The sequence below is a fragment of the Nycticebus coucang genome, chromosome 6 (assembly GCF_027406575.1).
Source record: "Nycticebus coucang isolate mNycCou1 chromosome 6, mNycCou1.pri, whole genome shotgun sequence".
NCBI lineage: Eukaryota > Metazoa > Chordata > Mammalia > Primates > Lorisidae > Nycticebus > Nycticebus coucang.
Window position 1 is genome coordinate 31,160,608 of NC_069785.1, and position 27,252 is coordinate 31,187,859.

General features: G+C 44.7%; 1 protein-coding gene across 3 annotated transcripts in view; it reads left to right on the forward strand.

The window, feature by feature from the left end:
* Window positions 1–27,045, forward strand: part of RBM23 (RNA binding motif protein 23) — a 29,316-nt gene extending 2,271 nt beyond the window's left edge. The window contains exons 2-14 of one of the 3 annotated variants that reach the window (XM_053596220.1): window positions 5,966–6,041; window positions 6,930–7,051; window positions 7,538–7,585; window positions 11,014–11,187; window positions 12,818–12,871; window positions 13,023–13,140; window positions 13,234–13,386; window positions 13,473–13,610; window positions 15,810–15,875; window positions 17,841–18,036; window positions 18,124–18,231; window positions 18,325–18,409; window positions 26,857–27,045. In XM_053596220.1, coding sequence (XP_053452195.1) covers window positions 5,976–6,041; window positions 6,930–7,051; window positions 7,538–7,585; window positions 11,014–11,187; window positions 12,818–12,871; window positions 13,023–13,140; window positions 13,234–13,386; window positions 13,473–13,610; window positions 15,810–15,875; window positions 17,841–18,036; window positions 18,124–18,231; window positions 18,325–18,409; window positions 26,857–26,884 — 1,356 coding nt within the window. In that variant the 5' untranslated portion in view covers window positions 5,966–5,975 and the 3' untranslated portion in view covers window positions 26,885–27,045. Of the gene's footprint in view, window positions 1–5,965; window positions 6,042–6,929; window positions 7,052–7,537; window positions 7,586–11,013; window positions 11,188–12,817; window positions 12,872–13,022; window positions 13,141–13,233; window positions 13,387–13,472; window positions 13,611–15,809; window positions 15,876–17,840; window positions 18,037–18,123; window positions 18,232–18,324; window positions 18,414–18,492; window positions 19,547–26,856 lie in introns of those variants that run through there. The other 2 variants (XM_053596221.1, XM_053596222.1) reach the window with 2 other exon arrangements.
* Window positions 27,046–27,252: the final 207 nt, after the last annotated feature.

The window sequence follows — 27,252 nt, forward strand, 5'->3', positions numbered from 1 at the left end:
TCATTTGTAGATGCCTGTCAAGTGAAAGATTTTTTTTTTTAACGCAAACATTTTAATGGAATGCTTAATGTCAGTGGTCACAGGGGGCTGCAGTGCAACAATGTAATTTTTACATTTTACATCATCACCTAACCACATCCAAATGATGCTCATATAGTCTTTGTTCTTGGGTGAGAGAAGTTTGTCTTAGGAAGGGCAGCCGGCTTAAAAGGATGCGGTCGTGGTCTTCACACATGGATATCAGGTGTTGCTCTGCACTTTGGGCTCAGCACACGTGATAATGAGCCAGTTTTGTTATGGCATGTCTGATAGAGTCGTCAGTGGTCCCACTGACTTCTGCACCTTCAATATGAAGGATTCGGATGTTCATTAAGGCAGCAGATGTAGCCAGAGCATCAAAGCTGTCTCCATGAACAATCATGATGTCAGGCTTCAGGCGATTAAGGACATCTGGTAGCTTCACTAGGGCCAGGCCTACTGACTCCACCATGGCTGCCTCATCTTCCCCCCTAACAATAGTGTGAAGCCTGGTGTTGATATCAAAGTCATCTTGTTCAATCATGGAATATGTATTTACATAGTCATCTATCAGGTGAGAGCCAAGAACCACCACATCAAGTTCAAAGAATTCAGGTTCTGTTTTAAAGTCAAACATGATTGGGGCAAGTTTAGAATAATCCGTGCAGATGCAAGTAGCAACGCAAACCCAAAGCTTTCGGTTATTCCCATTCTTCTCCATGACTTGTTCTCTTCGTTTTGAGAAGTTCTTAAAATAGAGTTCCAGACGCTGTTCTGAGGCTCTTTCCTGCACAGCCGGTGCTCCTGCCACATTCCTCCAGTGAGAACCTAACCAAGAGCGAAAGATTTTTGTGCCCATTTTTTAGAGTGTATTTAAATTTATTTTATTTTTTTATTTCAGAATATTAGGGGGGTACAAACACTTTGGTTGCATGAATTGCTTTTGTACAGTTTGAGCCAAAGTTGTGTGTTCATCACTTAGTGTGTACTGTGTCCATTAGGCATGAATTTACCTATTCCCCCCACCTGTTTGATTTCTGATGAGTGTTATTTCCATATTTGTGCACATGGTAAGTTACCCCTTCCCTGTGCTAGCACTCAGCAATGAGCAATTCTTGAAATCAGATGCATTTCATTTGGAGAGGAAAAGGCAGAATCTAAAAAATAAGGAGTTTGTATCACTTAGAAAATTTATATAGACTTGGCAGCCAGAATGACTGGAAGGAACAGCTTGAGGATCAAAGACTTATTTTTAGAATCCTTTTTCCACAGTGGACTAGTCTGTTTCCTGATACTCTTAAGGTATATACTGTACATGGCATAGCTATTGAAGCCTGGCAATAATGTATAGCTAATGAGACTGATTTTTTTGATAAATCTAGTAGAATATTTCAAAGTAGATATCTTTATATACTGTGTCTTTTTCTTTTTTCTTTTTTTTTTTTTAGTTCCTTTAAGATTTTTTTTTTATGGGGTTGGTTGGGACCAAGTCTCACTCTGTTGCCCTATGCTAGCGTGCCATGGCATCATCATAGCTCCCAATAACCTCAGACTTCTGGGCTCAAGGGATCCTCTTGCTTCACCCTCCTGAGTAGCTGGGACTACAGATACCTGCCCACCATGAGCCTGGCTAGTTTTTCTCTTTTTTTAGTAGAGACATGGTCTTCATCTTGATCAGGCTGGTCTCAACTCCTGAGCCCGGGCAATCCACCCGCTTCAGCTTCCCAGAATGCTAAGATTATAGGGGTGAGCCACCACACCTGACCAGATATTAAATAAATATTTTCTGGCTAGTATCGAACTCCTGAGCTCAAGCAATCCACCCACCTTCACCTCCCAGAGTGCTGGGATTACAGTCATCCAGCCTTAAGGTTAAATTATAAACCATATAAGACAGAGGTAACCAGGCTTGGTGCCTGTAGCACAGTGTTTAGGGTGCCAGCCACATACACTGAAAGTGGCAGGTTCAAAACTGTCCTGGGCCAGCTAAACAACTGCAACAAAAAAATAGCTGGGTGTTGTGATGGGCACCTGTAGTCCCAGCTACTGGGGAGGCTGAGGCAAGAGAACAGCTTAAGCCCAAGAGTTGGAGGTTGCTGTGAGCTGTGACACTATGGCACTCTACCGAGGGTGACACAGTGAGTCTCTGTCCCCCCCCCAAAAAAAAGGGGGTGGCGCCTGTGCTCGGGGTAGTGCACCAGCCCCATATACTGAGAGTGGTGGGTTTGAACCTGGCCCTGGCCAAACTACAACAAAAAATAGCTGGGCGTTGTGGTGGGCACCTGCAGTCCCAGCTACTCAGGAGGCTGAGGCAAGACAATCACCTAAGCCCAGGAGTTGAAGGTTGCCGTGAGCTGTGATGCCACGACACTCTATGGATAGAACATTAGACTTGAAGTCAAAAGACCTTTCTAATTAAGAAATGGCTCCTGGCCAGGCATGGTGGCTCACACCTGTAATTGAGCTCGAGAGAGTAAGACCAGCCTGAGCAAAAACGGGAAACCTCATCTCTACTAAAAATAGAAAAAATGAGGCAAGAGGATTGCTTGAACCCAAGAGTCGGAGGTTGCTGTGAGCTATGACACGACAGCAGTCTACTGAGGGTGACAAAATAATAATAAAAAAAAGAATTATCTCCTTCATTCAAGCCATGTGACTTTGGGCAGTTCACAAAATCTCTGTTTTTAAAATCTATGAATGGATCGGATGTCATATGTTACCTTTGATTGCTAAATAACTGTAAGGTGGTGCTATTGTAAGAAATTGAGTTCTGGGCAGTGTCTGTGGCTCAAGGAGTAGGGCGCCAGTTCCATATACCAAATGTGATGTGTCCACCCCAGCCCCGGCCAAAAACTGCAAAAAAAAAAAAAGGAAGAAGAAATTGAGCTTACATTTGGCTCCAAGTTGTTTTTCTCTAAGAATCTTACCTCTGTAACATGCTTAGCATAGTCCCTAGCTGTTGCAGCTACTATAAATGACAAATGTCATTATAATTATTAAATCATCAAAATAGACTCTGGACTTTTGAGTGCAGCCAAGGCAGAATTATTGGATGGTGTATTACCTGCTTTAAAGAAGACAAAGCTCTTAGAGATATGGAAAGTATAATTATGCTAGCCTCCTTGCATAGAAATTTGTCAGGTTTTTTTTTTCTTTTTTACAGCATCATTGAGGTGTTTATAGCTGGCATACAGTAAAATATAATTGTATATTAAAGTGTACAATTCGATAGTCTTTCTTTTCCTTTTTTTTTTTTTGGAGACAGAGTCTCACTTCATTGCCCTAGGTAGAGTGGCATAGCATTAGAGCTCACAGCAACCTCAAACTCTTGGGCTTACGTGATTCTCTCTCTCTTTTTTGAGACAGAAGCTCAAGCTCTTGCCCTGGGTAGAGTGCTGTGGCATCGCAGCTGACAGCAAACTCCAACTCCTGGGCTTAAGCGATTCTCTTGCCTCAGCCTCCCAGGTAGCTGGGACTACAGGCACCTGCTACAACTCCTAGTCACTTTTTTGTTGTAGTTGTCATTGCTATTTGGCAGGCCCGGGCTGAATTTGAACCTGCCAGCTCTGGTGTATGTGGCTGGCACCTTAGTCACTTGAGCTACAGGTGCTGAGGCAAGAGAATCGCCTAAGCCCAAGAGCTGGAGGTTGCTGTGAGCTGTGATGCCATGGCACTCTACCCAGGGCAACAAAGTGAGACTCTGTCTCAAAAAAAGATTACAGGCATGAGCCACCGCCTGGCCTTGCTTGTGGCCTTTTTTAAAAATCCTTTTCTCCTGGCTCGGTGCCTGTGGCTCAAGCGGCTAAGGCGCCAGCCACATACACCTGAGCTGACGGGTTCGAATCCAGCCTGGACCACCAAACAACAATGACAACTACAACCAAAAAATAGCCAGGTATTGTGGCGGGCGCCTGTAGTCCCAGCTACTTGGGAGGCAGAGGCAAGAGAATCGCTTGAGCCCAGGAGTTTGAGATTGCTGTGAGCTGTGATGCTACAGCACTCTACCCAGGGCAACAGCTTGAGGCTCTGTCTCAAAAAAAAAATAAAAAATAAATAAATAAAAATTAAAAAAACACTCTAAAAAAAAATAATCCTTTTCTCCTAGCCTCTTCCCACTCACTCCTAACTCTAGGCTTTCATTGATTTGCTTCCTCTAGAGTACACATTTTAGGTTAATTTGCGTTTTCTAGAATTTATATAAATGGTGTTTTTCAGTGCATAGTCTTTTTTGGTCTGGTTTCTGTCACTCGGTATAAATTTTGAAATTCATCCATGTTGTATGTATTGATAATTCCAGACCTATAATTTGAATAGGCCCAGTGTGGTGGCTCACGCCTATAATCCTAGCACTCTGGGAGTCTAAGGTAGGAGGATCACTTGAGCTTAGGCGTTCGAGACCAGCCTGAGCAAGAGTGAGACCCTATCTCTACTAATACACAAAATTAGTGGGAGCGTTGTGGCAGGCACCTGTAGTCCTAGCTACTCAGGAGATTGAGGCAGGAGGATCATTTGAACCCAGGAGTTTGAGGTTGCTGTGAGTTGGGCTGTCAGCACTGCTCTGTAGCTGGGTAACAAAATGAGGCTCTTGTCTCAAAAAAGAAAGAAAGAAAGAAATGTTTTGAGTAATTTATTCTGTTGATTTTGTTTGATATCTTTTTTTTTTTTTTCTTATTTGACAGTCTTGTGGCTAATAGCCTAGGGACAGTTACCAGATGTAAAAACTTGGATACAAAAAGTTTTATACCTTGCCTGCCAGAAAGAAAGGTTTCAATATGGGATTGGTAAAGCCTATCTTAACCATAATATTTCTAGTTACCTAAATTCTTACTGATGTTGGACAGAAAATGCTTAGTGATGAGACCCTAATTTTTGGTGTTTGGGGTATGAAGGAGGAAGAGCTTAACAGGGCAAATCTGCATTTTGGTGTGATTTGTTTTTTGTCTGATTTTTAGTCTTGCGTCTTTACCTTTTTGTTGGAAATATGTACCTATTTTATGTTTTAAGTTTAAACTAGTTATTCAGAATTTTGAACAGTAGAGTGGAGGCCTGGTAACTGTTGTAAAGTGAGTAGTAATTTTAAATACCTGCATTTTCTTTCCATAGAACAGGGTGTCTGTATTATTTTCTCATAGGCCCATGACCATTCTAAGCCACAAACCAGAACTAATTCAGATCTATAAGGTGCAAAAACAAACCTAGGATAAGCAATAGATCCCTTTGGAGTTCAAGAAATAGAACCATTGGCTTGGCGCCTGTAGCTCAGCTGCTAGGGCGCCAGCCACATTCACCAGAGCTGGTGGGTTCTAACCCAGTCCAGGCCTGCCAAACAACAATGACAACTACAACCAAAAAATAGCCAGGCGTTGTGGCAGGCACCTGTGGTCCCAGCTACTTGGGAGGCTGAGGCAAGAGAATCACTTACGCCCAAGAGTTTGAGGTTGCTGTGAGCTGTGACACCATGGTACTCTACTGAGGACGACATAGTAAGACTGTCTCTGATGGATGTGTTACTTAGTTCAATGTAAACATTTCACATTGTATATCAAAACAGTGCCCTGAACCCCATAAATGCATCAATGTACCAAGTTACGATTTAATAAAAAAAATTAATTAAAAAAAAGGAAAAAAACACAGAGCCACTTTAAAAAAAAAGATTTGAGAAATAAACAAAGTTAAATAAGTTCTATTACTGTAGTAGGTCTGAGAGCATTTTCTGCTCTGTACAACAGGACTTTCTGTAATAATGGAAATGTTCTATATACGTACTTTGCAATATGGCAGCCACTAGCCACATGTGCCTAATAAAGCACTTGAATTTTAAAAAAGAAAGAAAGAAACAGAACTATATATCCTGAAGTCTTTCTGGTAGGGGGAAGGAAATGTGTGGTGCTGGAATGGGAGAAAAAATATAAATCAGGTTCTTAACATATTGGTACTTTTTCCTCAGATTTCACACAATGGCGTCCGATGACTTTGATATAGTAATTGAGGCCATGCTGGAAGCTCCCTATAAAAAAGAAGAGGTAATATTTCCCACCCCATTCCTGAAATTGGGCTAATAAGAAAGAGTAGTTGTGGATCATTAGTTTTAACATTTTGTGAATCCTCTTCCCCTTCTTTGGGGTATGATTTATTATGTACAGTGAACAATCATAAAAGGCATGTTCTTAGTAAATTTTGCTGAAGACTTGTCTATATTCAAGGGCCATTCTTTGGAGAGGTCCTCAAAGATTGGAGGTGGCGCATAATGTGGTGTTGTGATGTATGCCTAACTCATTACTCTCAGTGACACAATAAAAAGTTAGTATAGGGCGGCTCCTGTGGCTCAGTGAGTAGGGCGCCAGCCCCATGTACCGAGGGTGGCGGGTTCAAACCAGGCCCCGGCCAAATTGCAACAAAAAAATAGCCAGGCGTTGTGGTGAGCTCCTGTAGTCCCAGCTACTTGGGAGGCTGAGGCAAGAGAATCGTCTAAGCCCAAGAGCTGGAGATTGCTATGAGCTGTGACACCACAGCACTGTACCGGGGGTGATAAAGTGAGACTCTGTCTCTACAAAAAATAAATAAATAAATAAATAAATAAATAAAATAAAATAAAAAAATAAAAAGTTAGTATAACTCAGACCTAGCACCAACTTCTCACTATCCTGGGCAATAAATGTCAGTGGACCAAATGTTGGGTAGCTGAAGTTGAACATCAAAATCTGCCATTCTGATCTTTTCCTTTTGGGTAGTTTCCTTGTTTCTTTATTCTCTTTGTTAGAAGATCCAGGTGCTCAAAAACTGGCAAGGTAATGTGAGAGCTTTGATTTTCTTGTCCACCTTTGTTCTTTTTGCCCACCTTTGTTCTTTTTGCCCAATGGAATCTGTCTGCTACCTTGTACCTTATGACATTTTCCTGGCGAACTTTTCAGGATGAGCAGCAAAGGAAAGAGGTTAAAAAGGACAGTCCCAGCAATACCACCAACAGCACCAGCGGCACCAGCAACAGTGGCAGTGCTACCATTGGGAGCAGCACCACTGGGGAGACAAGCAAGTGAGTGTGGGGTGAGGAAAACAGGTTGGCAATTTGTGGAAGAGAAATAGCTGCCTTCATTGGAGAAACAACCAGAAAGGGGGGTGGTTTCTCTTAAGACTGATGACTTTTAGTAATGGCTCTACTGTGTCATGAGAATAATGGTGAGTTTGTTTAATTTTCTAGTCTTCACTTTCCAGTGTAGATTTGTGGATCAGTTCTAGCATTGATATATTTCAGTTGAACAAAATAGCAAGAGGACCCCTGATTTGGAACACCAGCTTTTGCTTGGCTTTAGGGGGGGAAAAGGCTGCTTCAGATGCCTGACAACATTCAGGGGTATATGTAAGTTGGTGGTGCACAATTGCTGTGAACTACTGCCAGACCATCTTCTGGGCTTCGATCTTTTGATGCTGTTGGTTTCACCCTGTTCTTACTGTCATTCCTTTTCCTTAGCAGAGACAATGAAATCTTTTCAGTAGTAATAATTTACACTGTCTTTCACAGGAAGAAGAGGAGTCGTAGCCATAGTAGAAGCAGGGACAGAAAGCGCAGGTCAGTAATTCTTGTTTTTTTTGGGTTTAAGGAATTTTTATAAAAGGGAAAATACTAGGGAATGCTGTACATTAAAACCAAAATAGGTTTGTTTGCTTTTTAACAAATGTAATACAGTCTATGCTGCTTAGCAAAAGAGGTACATTTTGAGAAATGCATCATTAAATGATTTCATCTTGGGCGGCACCTGTGGCTCAGTGACCAGGGCACCGGCCCCATATACCGAGGGTGGCAGGTTCAAACCCAGCCCCAGCCAAACTGCAACAAAAAAATAGCTGGGCGTTGTGGCAGGCGCCCGTAGTCCCAGCTACTCGAGAGGCTGAGGCAGGAGAATCGCCTAAGCCCAGGAGTTGGAGGTTGCTGTGAGCTGTGTGACGGCACAGCACTCTACCGAGGGCAATAAAGTGAAACTCTGTCTCTACAAAAAAAAAAAAAAAAAATGGGGCAGTGCCTGTGGCTCAAAGGAGTAGGGCGCCAGCCTCATATGCTGGAGATGGCGGGTTCAAGCCCAGCCCCTGCCAAAAACTGCAAAAAAAAAAAAAAAAAATGATTTCATCTTTGTGCAAGCATCACAGCATGTACTAACACAGACCTAGGTAGTAGTATAGCCAACTACACACCCAGGCTTTTTGATATAGTCTGTTGCTCCGAGGCTGCAAACTTGTACAACATGTTACTATACTAAATACATTGGGAATTGTAATACAACAGTATTTGGATATCTAAACATAAAAAAGGTACAGTAAAAATATGGTATAGAAGGTAAAAAAAGGTATATTGTATAGGACACTTAACCTAATTAAGACTGTATTAAATTATTACAGCTCTAACCGTGAATAGAGCTTGTAGGAAATTGCTCTGAATGAGTCAGTGAGTAGTGGGTAAAATAAAGGCCAAGGACATTACTGCACTCTTCCTTAAACTGTAAATACTGTACACTTAAGCAACACTAAACTTGTAAAAATAGTTTCTTCAACAATAAATTAGTGTTAGTTTACTGTAACTTTTTTAGTTCAAAAACTTTTTGTTCTATAATAACAGCTTAAAACACAACTCATGGTACAAAAATATTTTCTTTATATCCTTATTCTATAAGCTTTTTTCTATTTTTGAAGTTTTTCTTATTTTTTTAAAACTTCATTGTTAAAAACTAATACATAAACACATTAGCCTAGGTCTATACATCTTTTACCTCCATATCTTGTTCCCCTGTTCTTCCTTCTGAAGGAAGTTATTTCCTAAAACTGTATCAGTCTGTTTTAGAGTTAACTTTTTTTTTTTTTTTTGAGACAGAGTCTCACTATGTTGCCCTCAGTAGAGTGCTCTGGTATCACAGCTCACAGCAACCTTAAACTCTTGGGCTTAAGCAGTTCTCTTGCCTTAGCCTCCCAAGTTAGCTGGGACCATAGGCATTCACCACAATGCCCAAGTACTGCTTAACTTTTCTTTTTTTGAGACAGAGTCTCCCTGTGTTGCCGTTGGTAGAGTACTTTGGCATCACAGCTCACAGCAATTCAAACTCTTGGGCTTAAGCGATTCTCTTGCCTCAGCCTCCCAACTAGCTAGAACTACAGGCACCCACCACAAGGCCCAGTAATTTTTTTTTTTTTTTTTTGGTTGCAGTTGTCCTTGTTGTTTGGCAGGCCCAGGTTGGGTTTGAACCTGCCAGCTCCAGTGTATGTGGCTCCCCTAGCTGCTGAGCTACAGGTGCCAAGCCTGCTTAACTTTTTTTTAATAAGTGGAGGGATACACTCTAAACTGAAAGTAAAAAGCATAATATCATAAACATATAAATTAGTAACATAGTCATTTATTATCATTATAAAATATTATGTACTGTATTTTTTTTTCCTCTCTCTCTTTTTTTTTTTTAGAGACAGAGTCTCACTTTATCACCCTCAGTAGAGTGTGGTGGTGTCACAGCTCACAGCAACCTCCAACTCCTGGGCTTAGGTGATTCTCATGCCTCAGCCTCCCGAATAGCTAGGACTACAGGCGCCCACCACAACGCTCAGCTACTTTTTTGTTGTAGTTTTGGCCGAGGCTGGTTCCAAACCTGCCACCCTCAGTATATGGGGCTGGCGTCCTACCCACTGAGACACAGGCACCACTCTATGTATTTTTATTTAGAACAATTTTTTTATTGCATAATAGATGTATGTAGTTTCTGGGTACCTGTGATAATGCAGTCTTAATTAGCAAAGATAAAATCAGTGTACTTGGGATATTCATCGCTTTAAGTTTGTCTTTATGTTAGAAACATTTGAATTATCTCTTAGCTATTTTGAAATGTATAATAGATTATTGTAAATTGACTCAGTACCTGTAGCTCAGCGGCTAGGGCACCAGCCACATACACTGGGGCTGGTAGCCTGGGCCTGCCAAACAACAACAACAACTACAACAAACAAATTTAATTATAATAAGACTCTGTCTTAAAAAGAAAAAAAAGATTATTGTAAATTATTGTTTGTCATCTGATCTATTGGATGCTGGGAATGGTGGCTTATGCCTATTATCCTAGCACTCTGAGAGGCGAAGGCAGGTGATAGGTGGATTGCTTGAGCTTAGGAGTTCGAGACCAGCCTGAGCAAGGATGAGACCTTGTCTCTAAAAATAGCTGGGTGTTGTGGTGGGCACCTATAGTCCTAACTACTTAGGAGACCGAGGCAAGAGAATCGCCTGAACTCAAGAATTTGAGGTTGCGGGCGGCGCCTGTGGCTCAGTCGGTAAGGCGCCAGCCCCATATACCGAGGGTGGCGGGTTCAAACCCGGCCCCGGCTGAACTGCAACCAAAAAAAATAGCCGGGCATTGTGGCGGGCGCTTGTAGTCCCAGCTACTCGGGAGGCTGAGGCAAGAGAATTGCTGAAGCCCAGGAGTTGGAGATTGCTGTGAGCTGTGTGATGCCATGGCACTCTACCGAGGGCCATAAAGTGAGACTCTGTCTCTACAAAAAAAAAAAAAAAAAAAAAAAAGAATTTGAGGTTGCTGTGAGCTAAAATACCATGGCATTCTACTGAGGGTGACTGAGTGAGACACTCTCTCTCAAAAGAAAAAAAGAATATTAAGTCTCATTTCTTCTATCAAGCTATATATTTGTATTCTTTAATCAACTTTTCATTACTCCCTTTCTCCCTACTTTTCCCAGCCTCTGGTAACCATTCTAGTCTCTATGTTTATGAAATCCGTTTGTACATAATTGTATGTGCCTTAATTTTATAAGACTGGCAGCATAGTAGGTTTGTTTACACCAGCATTACCTCACATACATGAGTAATGTGTTGTACTGCATCAAAGACAGTTGTGACATTGCTAGACAGTAGGAATTTTTCACCTCCATTATAATCGTGTAGGATCACTATTGTAAAGTTGTTGACCTGAATGTTATTGGATACATGACAATAGTTGTTTCCATCTGTATTTATAGTCGAGACCGGGATCGGCATAGACGCAGAAATAGTCGGAGCAGAAGTCGGGGTCGGCAACATCGTCATCGCAGCCGGAGCTGGGATCGTCGGCATAGTAGTGAGTCACGAAGTCGGGACCGAGACCGGCGTCACGAGGATCATGTGCACTACAGGAGTCCTCCACTTGCTGCTGGGTGAGTATCAGTTTTTGCTAATAAAGTCACCTTTGTATTGTAATCTAGGTAAAATAATGAGTGCATTAGGACCCCTGCCTGAGGGTGCTTATAACCTATTTTGCAGGCAGGATACTCAGTCCCCAAAGATGTGGTGTTAACAATTGACTTGTGGGGTGGTGCCTGTGGCTCAAGGAGTAGGGCGCCGGTCCCATATGCCGGAGGTGGCGGGTTCAAACCTAGCCCTGGCCAAAAAAACAAAACAAAAAAAAAAACAATTGACTTGTGGGGCCAGCGCCTGTGTCTCATTGAGTAGGGTACTAACCCCGTACACCGAGGGTGGCGGGTTTGAACCCGGCCCCGGCCAAACTGCAACAACAACAAAAAATAGCCAGGCATTGTGGCGAGCATTTGTAGTCCCAGCTACTCAGGAGGCTGAGGCAAGAAAATCGCCTAAGCCCAAGAGCTGGAGGTTGCTGTGAGCTGTAATGCCATGGCCCTCTACTGAGAGCGACAAAGTGAGACTCTGTCTCTTAAAAAAAAAAAAATTATTTTTTTTTCACTTGTGGGCAGTGCCCGTAGCTCAGTGGGTAAGGTGCCAGCCACATACACCCAAGCTGGTGGGTTCGAACCCGGCCTGGGCCAGCTGAACAACAATGACAAGTGCAACAAAAAAATAGCTGAGTGCTGTGGCAGGTGCCTGTAGTCACAGCTACTTGGGAGGCTGAGGCAAGAGAATCACTTAAACCCAAGAGTTTGAGGTTGCTGTGAGCTGTGATGCAACAGCACTCTACCAAGGGCAACATAGTGAGACTCTGTCTCAAAAAAAAAAAGAGAGAAAGAAAAAAGAATTATGGGTAGCGCCTGTGGTTCAGTGGTTAGGGCGCCAGCCACAAGAGTTTGAGGTTGCTGTGAGCTATGATGCCACAATACTCTATGCCTTAGTGAGACTCTGCTTCAAAAAAAAAAGAATTCACTTGTGGCCAGCCATGGTGGTTCATGCCTGTAATCCCAGCACTTAGGGAAGCTGAAATAGGAAGATTACTTGAGGTCAGCAGTTTGAGACCAACCTGGGCAACACAGCAAGATTCCTGTCTCTACAAAAAAATTTTTAAACAAAAAAAAGAATTCATTTGAGCCGGGCGCGGTGGCTCACGCCTGTAATCCCAGCACTGTGGGAGGCTGAGGAGGGAGAATCGCTTGAGCTCAGGAGTTCGAGACTCGCCTGAGCGACAGTGAGACCCCCACTCGTGAAAAAAATGGAAAAACCCAGCCGGGCGCTGCGGCGAGCGCCTGTAATCCCAGCGGCTTCCGGAGGCTGAGGCAGCGGGGTGCCCGCAGCCTGAGTCTGAGGTTGTGGTAAGCTACCACGCCCACTGCACTCTGCTCAGGGGCATAGGGTGGGACCCTGTCTCAACAAAAAAAAAAAAAAAAAAAAAAGAATTCATTTGTAGTCGGGATCAATTTTCAACATGAGATTTGGAAGGAACAAATACCCAAATTATAGCATTCCACCTCTGGTCCCCTAAATATCCCCCAAAGAAATTTGCTTATGAGATGAAATCCTAGAATCTGGTTTTCTCAGGTTAGAAGACCCAGTATTGGACTGTTATGAATAACGTTTCACCTTTTGTGTTTCTCCGTTCTTTAGGCGTATATATGGACATAGTAAGAGTCCTCATTTCAGAGACAAGAGCCCAGTCAGGTGAGTTGATAAGAGCACTTTTCTAGAGATTGTGACAGTTGAGTAAAAAGTCATTTGAGCCAAGTTAGAGGACTATGTAGTAGTTGAGGGTCAGCTGGAGAACAATGACCAAGTACTGGGAGAGATGTTCTCAACACATTTTACTCTTTAGGGAACCAATTGATAATCTGAGTCCTGAGGAGCGTGATGCCCGCACAGTTTTCTGTATGCAGTTAGCTGCCCGCATTCGACCTCGAGACCTGGAGGACTTTTTCTCTGCTGTTGGCAAGGTAGCCCTCCCACTTTAGTTTTTTTCTAAGCAGCCTACCTTCCGTCTGTATGTATGTATGCCCACCTCAGGATTTTCTTTGCGCTCTGGATAGGTTCGTGATGTGCGTATCATCTCAGATCGGAATTCACGTCGTTCTAAGGGCATTGCCTATGTAGAATTCTGTGAAATCCAATCTGTGCCACTGGCCATTGGGCTGACTGGACAGCACCTGCTGGGAGTACCTATTATTGTACAGGCTTCACAGGTGAGCAAGCCAAGAAACTGACCTAACACAAGATTATAAGGGAAGAGAGGGCATGAGACATGACCCATCATTTTCTCTTTTCTCAGGCTGAGAAAAACCGACTGGCTGCCATGGCCAACAACCTGCAGAAGGGCAGTGGTGGACCAATGCGCCTCTTCGTGGGCTCCCTGCACTTCAATATCACCGAAGACATGCTCCGGGGCATCTTTGAGCCCTTTGGCAAAGTAAGTAGAAAAGAAGGAAACCCCTGAAGGGTTTCCAGTTTCCAAGGGAACTGGGGAAAGTAGGGAGGGCGAGCATACCTCTGTGTCTTACTTGGCCATGGATAAGCCATTACATACATCATCTCGGGCATATGGGTCTATGCTGGGAATGTTTAGCTCCATCTTTGCTTGTGCTACTTGGCAGACAAATAAGTCAAACAAAATGAAATCAAATAACAATCCAGATTATGCAAGATTAGTGAGAAACAGTGGGTTTGTTTTTGTTGTTGTTGTTTTTAAGACAGAGTCTCACTCTGTTGCCCTGGGATTGAGTACCGTGGCATCATCAGAGCTGACAGCAACCTCACACTCTTGGTCTCAAGAGATCCTCATGCCCCAGCTTCACAAATAGGAGGGCTACACACGCCCACCACTACATCCAGCTAATTTTGGTGATTTGTAGTAGAGACAGAGATGAGGTCTCACGCTTACTCAGGCTAGTCTTGAGCTCCTGAATTCAAGTGATCCACCCACTTCAGCCTCCCAAAGTCCTAGGATTACAGGAGTGAGCCACCGCACCCAGCTATCCGTTTGAAAAAAGGATAGCCCTTCTTGTAGATACTGGAGAGCTTAAAAAAAGGTAGTCTTGGGCAGTGCCTGTGGCTCAGTGAGTAGGGTGCCAGCCCCATATGCCAAGAGTGGCGGGTTCAAACCCGGCCCCGGCCAAACTGCAACAAAAAAATATAACCGGGCGTTGTGGCGGGCGCCTGTAGTCCCAGCTACTCAGGAGGCTGAGGCAAGGGAATCGCCTAAGCCCAGGAGTTGGAGGTTGCTGTGAGCTGTGTGATGCCATGGCACTCAACCCAGGGCGATAAAGTGAGACTCTGTCTCTACAAAAAAAAAAAAAAAAGATAGTCTTGGCTCAGTATCTATAGCTCAGAGGTTAGGGTACCAGCCACATATACCGGGGCTAGCAGGTTTGACCTGGCCTGGACCTGAAAAACAATCATGATAATTACATCTATAACAACAAAAAAATAGCCAGGTGTAGTGGTGGCACCTGTAGTCCCAGCTACTTGGGAAGCTGAGGCAAGAGAATCGCTTAAGCCCAAGAGTTGGAGGTTGGTGTGAGCTGTGATGCCACGGCACTCTACCAAGGGCAACATAGTGAAACTGTCTCAAAAAAAAAAAGATAGCCTTTGTCTCTCTCTCTCTTTTTTTTTTTTTTCAAGAGACAGAGTGTTACTTTATCACCCTTGGTAGAGTGCCATGGCATCACAGCTCGTAGCAACCTCCAGCTCCTGGGCTTAAGTGATTCTCTTGCCTTAGCCTCCTGAATAGCTGGGACTACAGACTCCCACCACAACACCCAACTATTTTTGTTGTTGTTGTTGTTGCAGTTTGGCCAGGGCCAGGTTTGAACCCGCCACCCTTGGTATATGGGGCTGGCGCCCTACCCACTGAGCCACAGGCGCTGCTCTGTCTTTGTCTCTTTTTAAAAGATGTGGATGCAAGGTGCAGTGGCTCTTGCCTGTAATCCTAGCACTCTGGGAGGCCAAGGCAAGAGGACCCCTTGAGCTTAGGAGTTCAAAACCAGCCTGAGCAAGAGCAAGACCTCATCTGTACTACAAATACAAAAAATTAGCCAGGCATTATGGCAGGTGCCTGTAGTCCTAGCTACTTGGGAGACTGAGGCAGGAAGATCACGTCTGACCCCTGGAGTTTGAGGTTACTGTTAGCTGGACTGACACTATGGCACTCTAGCCTGGGCAATCAAGTGAGATTCTGCTTCAAAAAAATTAAAAAATGAGAAAATAAAAAGGTATGAAAAGGTTCAGTGCCTGGAGCTCAGAGGCTAGGGCGCCACTGGAGCTGGCAGGTTCAAATCTAGCCCGGGCCTGCCAAACAACAATGACGACTAGAACCAAAAAATAGCTGGACGTTGTGGTGGGCGCCTGTAGTCACAGCTACTTGGAAGGCTGAGGCAAGAGAATTGCTTAAGCCCAAGAGTTTGAGGTTGCTGTGAGCTGTGACACCATGGCGGTCTACCGAGGGTGACATAGTGAGACTCGGTCTCAAAAAAAAAAAAACAACAAGATTTGGACAGAGGTAATTTGGTGGCTATAAAGTTAGAAGTATTTGAGACACTCTGGGTAGGAGAGATCAAAGGTGTGGGGCTAGTCAAAAGATTGTTAATAATTTCTTTGTATTCTGTTACAGATAGATAATATTGTTCTAATGAAGGACTCAGATACAGGCCGCTCTAAAGGTTATGGTTTCATTACGGTGAGTTATTAGATTTTTAATTTTTAAATTTTACCTTGGGTTCATCCACTTATCTGATTTTGCAGCTTAGCTTCATCCTCCTCCTTTAGGAACTGTCTAAATGACCCATAAACCCTGGTGCCTGAAGCTTGGACTAGTCTTCTACCCCTTGAGATGAGTGCATTGCTTGAGATCTTGGCTTTGCTCCTACACTCTGTCAGTGACCCTGTTATGAGAGTGTCCTGGAGTTCAACCAGTTTTCCTGGTGCTGCAACTTGCTCTTTGGGTAATAGTAATGATTCCAGGCTGCAGCTAAAAGGTTGGGGGCATGCGGGAGGTTAGATATGGGCTTTTAAAAATATGGTCTATAGAATTATATTCTCATGATAGGGGTGGGAATAGGAAGTTATACTTTCCTCTGGCAGTACTCCATCTGAAGCAGTTTCTCCATTGAGAAGGTTCTTTGTATTTAAAATACACTATGGGGACAATAGTGAAGCTCCCTAATAGTGAGCAAGTTTCACTTTTCCTGATCCTCTAACAAAATTGTTTCTAATTCCTGTAAGTGGTTCTTTGGGCCCCATATGACTCCAGGCTAAGAACTTGCCTGCCAACCAGAAAGTCTGATAGAAGCTCATTTTTTCTGGGCTTAATCCTGGCAGCATATACCCACACAGTTGCCCACAGGACAGAGGGGCAGTGTATTCTACCATGGGAATTGCTCACCTCAGAATTATCCCGTAAAGGCAAGCCACATACACACCACCTGCCTAGGAAGTGTTAGTACCATGTGCCAGGCCCTAAGGCAGGTAATGCCAAAGTAAACAAAGCCAGCTGTGGTGTTGACGGTTCTGTGGTAGCAACTATCCTTTTCTAGTTCTCTGTGTGACTCAGATGCAGAAAGCCTTCTGTGGGGCATTTTTGCACTTGTTTTGCTACCTTTCAGGTCAGCAACCTTAACACTACCAGAAACAGCAGACTGGGAATCCTCTTTATACCAGGGTAATGCTGATGAAAGGAAGTAGAAAGTAGAGGCCTTCTGGTCAGTAGGTCACTTAATTGGCAACACTGGTGTGTATGTGGGGGTGCTGTGTTGCTCTCAGCACTGGTGTGTGCTACATGCCGATTTACGAAACATCTGTCAGGCAAGGTTACCTATACATAATAGGCTTCTACATTGTCAAGATTCTTAGTGGAGCTAGAACATTGAAAAGTGACTCCCCGGGGCTCAGTGCCTGGGGCTCAAACAGCTGGGGCACCAGCCACATACACCTGAGCTGGTGGGTTCGAATCCAGCCTGGGCCCACCAAACAACAATGACAGCTGCAACCAAAAAAATAGCCAGGCATTGCAGCGGGCGCCTGTGGTCCCAGCTACTTGGGAGGCAGAAGCAGGAGAATCGCTTGAGTCCAGGAATTGGAGGTTGCTTTGAGCTGCGATGCCACAGCCCTCTACCCAGGGTGACAGCTTGAGTCTCTGTCTCAAAAAAGAAAAGTGACTCCCCAGCTCAGTACCTGTAGCTCAAGCATTTGAGGCGCAAGCCGCATAGCACCAGAGCTGGTGGGTTCAAATCCAGCCCAGGCCTGCCAAACAACAATGACAACTACAACCAAAAAATAGCCAGGAGTTGTGGTGGGTGCCTGTAGTCCCAGCTACCTGGGAGGCTGAGGCAGGAGAATTGCTTAAGCCCAGGAGTTGGAGGTTGCTGTGAGCTGTGTGATGCCACGGCACTCTACCAAGGGCCATAAAGTGAGACTCAACAACAACAACAAAAAAAAAAGTGACTCCCATTGAGTCATTTGGAAAAGGTCCTTGTCAGAGAACTATTTTGAGGTGACGGGGATAGTCACATTCCCTAGGAGAAAAAAGTTTGTACTGCAGTGAGCATGCAGTTTTCCTGGGATTAAAGGACTAGAGATTGTTACTGAGTTTTTGAGACCATCTCTGTGGCCAGAAAATGACTAATACAGCCTGGGTTTCTCACAGTTCTCTGACTCTGAGTGTGCCCGGCGGGCCCTGGAACAGTTGAATGGCTTTGAGCTTGCGGGTCGGCCTATGAAGGTTGGCCAGGTGACTGAGCGACTGGATGGTGGCACAGACATCACTTTTCCTGATGGGGACCAGGAGCTGGATCTGGGATCAACAGGTGGACGTTTGCAGCTCATGGCTAAATTGGCAGAAGGTAGAGTATCTCCACGGGGTGATGAACAGGGTGTTGAATTTTAGATTAAGTGTCAGGACCTGACTCTGCCTTTTCTTCTCCTTTTAGGTTCTGGAATCCAGCTACCAACTGCTGCTCCCACTGCTGCTCAAGCTGCTGCCCTGCAACTGAATGGAGCAGTTCCTTTGGGGGCCCTGAACCCAGCAGCTCTGACTGGTAGACTTGGGCTTGGGAAGGAGAGAAGGGTGTGTACCTAGAAAGAAGGACTACTCCGTTCTTGCTCACTCACTCTACCTTTCTTTGTTCTAGCTCTGAGTCCAGCCCTAAACCTCGCTTCCCAGGCAATCGCCTCCCAGTGCTTCCAGCTCTCCAGCCTCTTTACCCCCCAGACCATGTAAGTCTCAAGACCTAGCTTATTTTAGTTTTTGGTTATTTTCTTTTCTTTGGCTTCTCATTTACTACTTCTCCTTGCCACAGGTAAATCAGTGGCGCAACACACTGGCTCCCTGTGCCTCTGAGTCCTGTCACTCCCTTCTCCACATCTACTCTTCCACGGCCCATCTCTCCATTTTGTGGACCAAGCCATCCTGAGGGCATGGATATTAACTCTGAGGGAACTGGGGGCACCCTTAGATACCAAGAAGATCTCCTGTCCGTGGCCCCACTGGAAATGGATTCTGCTGAGCACAGCCCCCAGTGGAAAAGAATAGAATCTACTATACCTACACTGAATACCTATTTCTTCATGTGTACCATCTCTGAGATGACTTTTCTTGCCCTTTGCAACCACTTCTTAGTGATTCCTCCCCCATTGAGATTACCATAGGGCATTAACTGAAAGAACTAAGTTTTCCTTTTTCTATACCTTTACCCTAAAATCTGTTGAAAATTCTTAGGACCTCAGAATCAAGAGGATTTTAGAGTTCAGAGGGTGGACCTTAAAGGTGCTGGCTTTCTGCTACAAGGGCCCTCAAAGAGAGTGTGGACATGTGCATTGTGAAGCCTTCTTTAGGCCTCAGCTTGGTATAGCGTAAGGCCAGAAACTACTGTAGGCTCAGCATTTTGCTGGGAGGCTTGGGAGTGTTGTATCCTGACTTGCATTTTGGATACCTTAGGGGCTTTCGGAAGTTTAGTAAAAGGTGGGGTACCTTTCCAGTACCTTCCAACTTCCTTTGTATACTTGGACTTTTTCCCAGGTTGTCCTCTGGCCCTGTGTGGGAGGATAGAGGGAGGCTGCTCCTCTCTACCACTTCCTGTGTGCCTGTACTGTGGCCTCAACCCTGGTGGTTAAAGCTGCTCCCATCCTTAGGTGGCACCTGTGGCTCAAGGAGTAGGGCGCCGGCCCCATATACCAGAGATGGCGGATTCAAACCCGGACCCGGCCAAAAACTGGAAAAAACAAAAACAAAAAACTGCTCCCATCCCCTTCCTGGGCATGTGTGAGCCCTTCTCACTGGATTTTATACCCTTGTGTCTGTGTACATAAAAAAACAGAGAGTATATATGTATATATATAAACTTTATACAAAAAGCAAGCCCCCTTATGGTCATGGCTGCTGCCCATATGTGTGTGGTTTCTGTTGGTATATCTGTCTGATGTTAACTTCTCATGAGCCAAAACCATGATGGTTCTAGGACTATAAAACATTTGTAGTACCATTGTGTCTTATTTTGTTTTACATTTGTAATATCATTGCATTTTTTTTATTTTGTTTTATTTAACCTTCAGAAAGAAAAATGGATAAAAGGCTCACAATTGGGCAGGGTTCCTCATCTGTATACATTACACCTGGTCCTATAGTTGGCTTCTCCATCTGTCCTTACCTTTACTTTCTCCATCCCTACCTGCCCACTGGACAGACTTCCAAGCTCCTCTGTAACTAAAGACAGATCTTGTCTTTCCACCAGATGGCAGTGTGATAGCACAGTCTGCACTCTTTTTTAGGGGTGTTTTATGATGTTGAGGAGTTTGAGGAACCACAGAACCCTCCTGAGCTCCCATTTTTACCCTACTGGCCTCTATACCTGCATTTGACTCTCTTCATAGTCACAATTTTAGTCCAGTATCCAAAGGTGTTTGGCATTGTACATCAGGGTTCTCTGGACCTGATGTTTATCTTCTATCGTTCTGTTAGTTACATCAACCCTTGTTTTCTATATGGCTCTGCCTGGGGTAGTAGCCTTGGGACCAGTGAATTCCAGAGAACTGAGTATTCCAGGCATAGCTCTGTGAAAGTGGAGGTTCACTTTCTTCTTAGCCTTTTGACAAGAGATGAGAAAGATCCTGGTTTATCAGCTTAGGGACCAACTAAAAGGGAAGGGCCTGAATTCAGGAGCAGGGCTCTGTGGGGCGCCTCCATTTTCTACTGATCTCTATGGCAACAGAATGCTAAAGCTTTATTATACTAAAAATACTGATAATTGCTCTTAGGTTTTAATTTGTCAGCTCTCAGACTTCTAAGCAGGTGATGTTAGCCTCTGGGGTTGCTTTTAACATTAAATCGTTAAGTACTTGAGGACTTATGTTATAAAAGGCCACTGGGACTTTAGCTCCTTAAGATCATTTTCTGTGCTATAACAAAATGCCACAGACTGAGTAATTTATAAAAAAAAAAAGCTGCTCAGTTTGAAGGCTGCCAGGTCCAAAAGCATGACACCAACATCATAAGAGTCACTTTTTTTTTTTTGTGATAAAGTCTTACTATATCACTGTTGGTAGAGTGCTGTGGCGTCAGCTCACAGCAACCTCAAACTCTTGGGCGTAAGCAATTCTCTTGCCTCAGTGTTCCAAGTAGCTGGGACTACAGGTACATAGCACGGCTATTTTTGATTGCAGTTGTTGTTTAGCAGGTCCAGCTGGGGCTCGAACCCGCCAGCCTGGGTATATGTGGCTGGAGCCCTACTCACTGAGCTACAGGCACCAAGCCCATAAGAGTCATCTTACGGCAGAAAGGCAGAGGGTAGTAGCAAGTGCATGAGACAAAGGTACCAGGGGTTATACTGACTTGTAGTTGACATGAATCCGTTCATGAGGACTTTCCCCTTATGACCCAGTCACCTCGTATTAATGGCTTTCTCTCTGATGGTATTACATTGGGAATTGAACTTCCAGCACATGCCTGTAATCCTAGCACTCAGGAAAACTGATGAGTATCGCTTGAGGTCAGAAGTTCAAAACCAGCCTGAATAAGCGGAAGACCTCGTCTCCACTAAAAATAGAAGAAATTAGCCAGGCTCAGTGGCATACACCTGTAATCCCAGCTATTCAGGAAGCTAAGGAAGGAGGATTGCCTCAGCCCAGGAATCTGAGGTTGCATGAGTTATGATGATGCCACTGCACTCTAGCCCAGGCAACAGAGTAAGACTCTTGTCTCAGAAAAAATTTTACCCAACATAGACTTTTGGGAGGCACATTAAACCATAGCATCCTGGTTCTTCAAGGCCTATGGTCTCCTGTCTCTGTTCTTTTCACTGCCACCCCCACCCCTTCTGGGTCCTATCCTAGTTTGCTCTGTGGACCTGGGGGAAGGGAAAGAGAATACACTATTTTAATTAATTAATTTTTTGAGACAGAGTCTCAAGCTGTTGCCCTGGGCATGGTGTCACAGCTCACCACAACCTCAAACTCTGGAGCTTAAGTGATTCTCTTGCCTCAGCCTCCCAAGTAGCTGGAACCCCAGGCATCCGCCACAACGGCCAGATATTTTTTTGTTGTAGTTGTTTGGCAGGCCTGGCCTGGGTTCAAATCCGCAAGCCCCAGTGTATGTGGCCGGTGCCCTAGCCATTGAGCCAACAATGCACTATTTTTAGGTAGGAGCTGCTGGATATGACCCAGGCCCCATGTAGTTACTGATTTGGCTGTTAATGCATCTTCAGAAGCACAGTGGGATCCATTTTGGTTAGTCATTCTAGGCCACAAACCCAGTGTCATGGCTGTCTAGAATGCTCTCCAAACTATTAATAAATACCTACAGACCTTGCCTCCTTGCTCCCCTCTGCTTGGTTTCCTTATGTTTCTATCCCTAGCTACTTTGGCCTTCCTGTACTTTGGTCCTCCCACCTCAGTTCTTCCTGGTTCTTGGTTCCTCAGACAGCCTCTTACTGGGAGGGAGACAATGGTGGAAGTAAGGAAACATCTAAGACAACTTCTGCTTTGATCTTGCCCCATATAAGGTGATCGCGTCTAGTGAGTGACAGCTGATGTCACTGTGTGTGACTCAGTGCCTTCTGTTACTCATCCCTCTATAGGAGGTGGTTAGAGTGGAGAGAAGTGGGCAGTGAACAGCCTCTGGGCCCACCCTGAGGTAAAAGAAACTTCTCTCAACCTCTTAACTGAGCGTGGTAGTTAGGGTGGGGTATAGGTGAGACTGTGATCCAAATCTTTACCCCTCCCAGCATAGTTCGAATTTCTCCAGCAGTCCTCCATCCCAAATGGGATTTTCATGTGTGCCTGTAGTCCCAACTACTTAGCCCAGGAGTCTGAAGCTGTGGTGAGTTACGAATTGTTTCGCTACACTCCAACCTGGGCAACAGAGAAAGACCCTATCTCTTTAAATAAATAAATAGGCTTGGTACCTGTAGCACAGTGGTTATAGGGCCAGCCACATACACCGAGGCTGGTGGGTTCGAACCCAGCCCGGGCCTGCTAAATAACAATGACAACTGCAACAAAAAGCCGGGCATAGTGGTGGGCACCTCTAATCCCAGTTACTTGGGTAGCTGAGGCAAGAGAATCACTTAAGCCCAGGAGTTTGTTGCCATGAGCACCAGGGCACTCTACCAAGGGTAACATAGTAAAACTCTGTCTCAAAAAAAATTAAATAAATAATGGAATTTCACCTGACTTTTGGGTTATGCCTCTGGCTTCCCTAACGTGGCATTTCTTCCCTGCCACCTTATTTATCTATTTATTTATTTATCTTTTATTATTATCATTTTTGGAGACAGAGTCTCATTACGTTGCCCTCAGTAGAGTGCTGTGGCATCACAGCTCACAGCAACCTCAAACTCTTGGGCTTAAGTGATTCTCTTGCCTCAGCCTCCCAAGTAGCTGGGACTATAGGTGCCCGCCACAACACCCGGCTATTTTTTTGTTGTTGCAGTTGTCATTGTTTAGCAGGTGCAGGCCAGGTTTGAACTGCCAGCCTTGATGTATGTGGCTGGTGCCCTAACCACTGAGCTATGGGGGCCGAGCCCATTTATTTATTTTTTTGAGTGTCACTTTGTCGTCCTTGGTAGAGAGAGATGGGGTCTCGCACTTGCTCAGACTGCTCTTGAACCTGTAAACTCAGGCAATCCACCTGCCTCGGCCTCCCAAGTGCTGGGATTATAGGCATGAGCCACCACACCTGGTCCTCTCTGCTCTTTAAACTGCTGTGTTGTCATAGGAATTCTGCCTATTTCCCTAGACTCTCAACAGCCTCTAGACCTGAGTTACAAGTAGAAGCGGGAGGCTGGGCGCGCATGCCTATAGTCCTAACACTTTGGGAGGCTGAGATGGTTGTATTACTTGAGCTCAGGAGTTCAAGACCAGACGAGCAAGACCAAGACCCCACCACTACTAAAAGAAATAGAAAAACCTAGCTAGACATGGCAGGCACCTGTAGTCTCAGCTACTTAGGAAGCTAAGGCAAGAGGATCACCTGAACCCAACCAAGAGTTTGAGGTTACTGTGAGGAGCTATGACCCCATGGCACTCTATCCAGGCCAACAGACTGAGACTCTGTCTCCAAAAGAAAAAAAAAGTAGAAGTAGGGCCTTGACTTGTGAACCTTTAGTCCTAGTGTTTACAATGAAGGCAAATGAATGAAAAACTTGAAGGAGGCATTCTATCAGTCCTCTTTTCTATATCAAGGAAAGAATCTAGTGACAACCAGGAAGCAATACCTAGGCAGAGAAAAGAGATTATCATGGTTCTGAAATTTGAGGTGGTAAGAGGTGGCATAATGATAATTCTTAACATTTAGGTGAGATTTGTTATGGTTTAGGCATGATTCTAATCACTTTATGTGCATTACATTTTAATTCTCACAACAGCCCTCTAAGGTAGATTGTTTTATCTTTACTTTGTAGACAAGGAAACTGATACCCAAAGAGATTATGTAATTAGCCCATAATCACACAGTAAGTTAGAGATTCCAATCCAAGAAGTATGGCTTCAAATACCTTGAATTTAATCCTTGTTTGTTTGTTTTTGAGACACTTTGTCACCCTAGGTAGAATGCAGTGGCATCATAGCTCACAGTGACCTCAGACTCTCAAGCTCAGCTCATTCTCTTGTCTCAGCCTCCTGAGTAGCTGGGACTATAGGCACCCACCACAGCACCTGACTTTTTTTTTTTTTTAATTTTTTTGCAGTTTTTGGCTGGGCTGGGTTTGAACCCACCATCTCTGGCATATGGACCCAGCACCCTACCCCTTTGAGCCACAGGCACCGCCCCCGGCTTTTTTTTTTTTTTTTGATACAGTCTGATTATTTCGCCCTTGGTAGAGTGCTGTGGCATCACAGCTCATAGCAACGTCAAACTCTCAAACTCCTGGGCTTAAGGGCTTAAACAATTCTCTTGCCTCAGCCTCCCAAGTAGCTGGGACTACAGGCATCCACCACAACGCCCGGCTATTTTTCTTTTGCAGTTGTCATTGTTTAGCAGGCCTGGGCTGGGCTTGAACCCGCCAGCCTCAGTGTATGTGGCTGGCTTCATAACGACTGTGCTATTGGCGCTGAGCCAACACCTGGCTAATTTTAGAGATGGGGTCTTGGTCTTGCTCAGGCTGGTCTCCAATCTATGAGCTCAAGCAATCCACCCACCTCGGCCTCCCAGAACGCTAGGATTACAGGCGTGAGCCACTGTTGCTGGCCCCTTGAACTTAATCTTACCTGCCTCTCAATACCACATAGAAGCCAAGGTCTTGGAGTCAGTGAAGAAGTGTCAGTTTTCTACACACATACCTCTCAGTAGATCCTGAATTCTTCCACTTCCATGTACTTGTTCATCTTGTTCTCTTCTTCCTTTCCCCTTCTGCTGATCAAAATCCTATCCTTCAAAAGCCTGATGCTTTCGTAGTTGGACTTAATTTCCCTTTTCTGTATTCTGTAGCCTATTGTGGGTCTTATTCTGCCTTTATTTACAGTTATTTGAAAACTCGTACTACTAGATGGCCTGATGAGGTCAACTTTCGTTATTGCTTTGCCTTGCACATACTAAATGACTGTTGAATTCCCTCTCTGATAAAGTCAGAGCCAGACTTTGCAAAGGCTGTCCCTTCTAGCCTGCCTTTCTCAGGAGCCTCATCCCTTCCTTACTCCTCCAGGAGAGAAGATACAGCTTTACTCTTTTCCGTGTTACCATGGTAGCCTGTGATACTTTCTTTCTGAAATGTTGCTTGCCTTCCACCCCAGACTGATGTTTCCATGGCAACCAGGTGACTGCAGTGATCATGAGTTGGAAAGGAATTTTTGAAAGGAAAGGAATTCTGGTCTGAGAAGCTGTGTGTCTGAATTTTCTAGCTTCAGACATCCTTTCCCCTTCCTCTCACTTTTGTACTCTATATTCAAAACTGGTTTGCTCTTAAGATATGTGCTCTTGGTTGAGAGAGCTCTGTGAACGTGAATCAAATCAACCAACTTAGATCATGTGGGAAGGTGGGAGCAAGGAAAGAGCTGAACAAAGATCACTAAAAAGTTGGATGAGGGGGCGGTGCCTGTGGCTCAAGTAGTAGGGCACCGGTCCCATATGCCGGAGGTGGCGGGTTCAAACCTAGCCCCAGCCAAAAACTGCAAAAAAAAAAAAAAAAAAAAAGAAAAGAAAAGAAAAGAAAAAAAAAGTTGGATGAGGGGCGGTGCCTGTGGCTCAAAGGGGTAGGGTGCTGGGTCCATATGCCAGAGATGGTGGGTTCAAACGGGCGCTGCCCCCATATACTGATGGTGGCGGGTTCAAACACGGCCCCTGCCAAACAAAAAGTAGCCGGGCATTGTGGCGGGTGCCTGTAGTCCCAGCTACTTGGGAGGCTGAGGCAAGAGAATCACCTAAGCCCAAGAGCTGGAGGTTGCTGTGAGCTGTGACACTACAGCACTCTACCAAGGGTGACAAAAAAAAAAAAGTTGGATGAGGGGCAGCACCTGTGGCTTAGTGGGTAGGGTGCTGGCCCCATATACCAAGGGCGGTGGTAGCCAAACCCGGCCCCAGCCAAACTGCAACAAAAAAATAGCTGGGCATTGTGGCAGGGGCCTGTAGTCCCAGCTACTCAGGAGGCTGAGGCAAGAGAATCGCCTAGGCCCAGGAGTTGGAGGTTGCTGTGAGCTGTGTGATGCCATGGCACTTTACCGAGGGCCATAAAGTGAGACTCTACAGTTACAACAGTTACAATGTTTTTTTTTTTTTTTTGTAGAGACAGAGTCTCACTTTATGGCCCTTGGTAGAGTGCCGTGGCCTCACACAGCTCACAGCAACCTCCAACTCCTGGGCTTAAGCAATTCTCTTGCCTCAGCCTCCCGAGTAGCTGGGACTACAGGCGCCCACCACAACGCCCGGCTAAGGTGAGACTCTACAAAAAAAAAAGTTGGATGAGTTCTGTTAGCTCTTTCAGATGATCTGCTCTCAAGAGCCCTTAAGGAATTGTCTGGAGTTACTGGAGAGCCATTAAGCAGTTATTTTTGAGAGCAATGGGTAGATGGATGAGGTGCCTGAAGACTAGAAAGAATCCAGTCAGTGCCAGCTTGTAGAAAAGGGAAAACAATGACCTTGGAAATCACAGACTTGTCAAACTTGCCAATGTTCCAGAAAGGATGAGAGCTTCAATCCACTTTTCTTTCTTTCTTTCTTTTTTTAATCCACTTTCAAGCATCAGAAAGCCTACTTGTTTTGTATGAGTGGTGCTGCGAATTAGCCTTCTCCTCTTAACTCTTGGGCACAGGCAAGCTAGAGGAGCTCCGCCCTGTAGCAGAATGGTTAACACTCTGAAGTCACATTGCATGGTTCAAGCCCCTCTTCTGTCACAAACTAGCTGAATAAACTTGGCTAAGTTTCTTCACTTTCCTGACTCACATTCCTGATTTGTAAAAGGACATGATAATAGTACCTACCTCATAGGATAGTATGATGATTAAAGGAGATGATAAGTGTGAAGGGCTGAGCACTTGTTAGTTACTGTCATTGACATTCCCATGCTGCTGGATGGCTACTGACTTGACATTCTACCTGACCTCATTCTCCTCCCCAACTTCAGAGAATGCTCAGA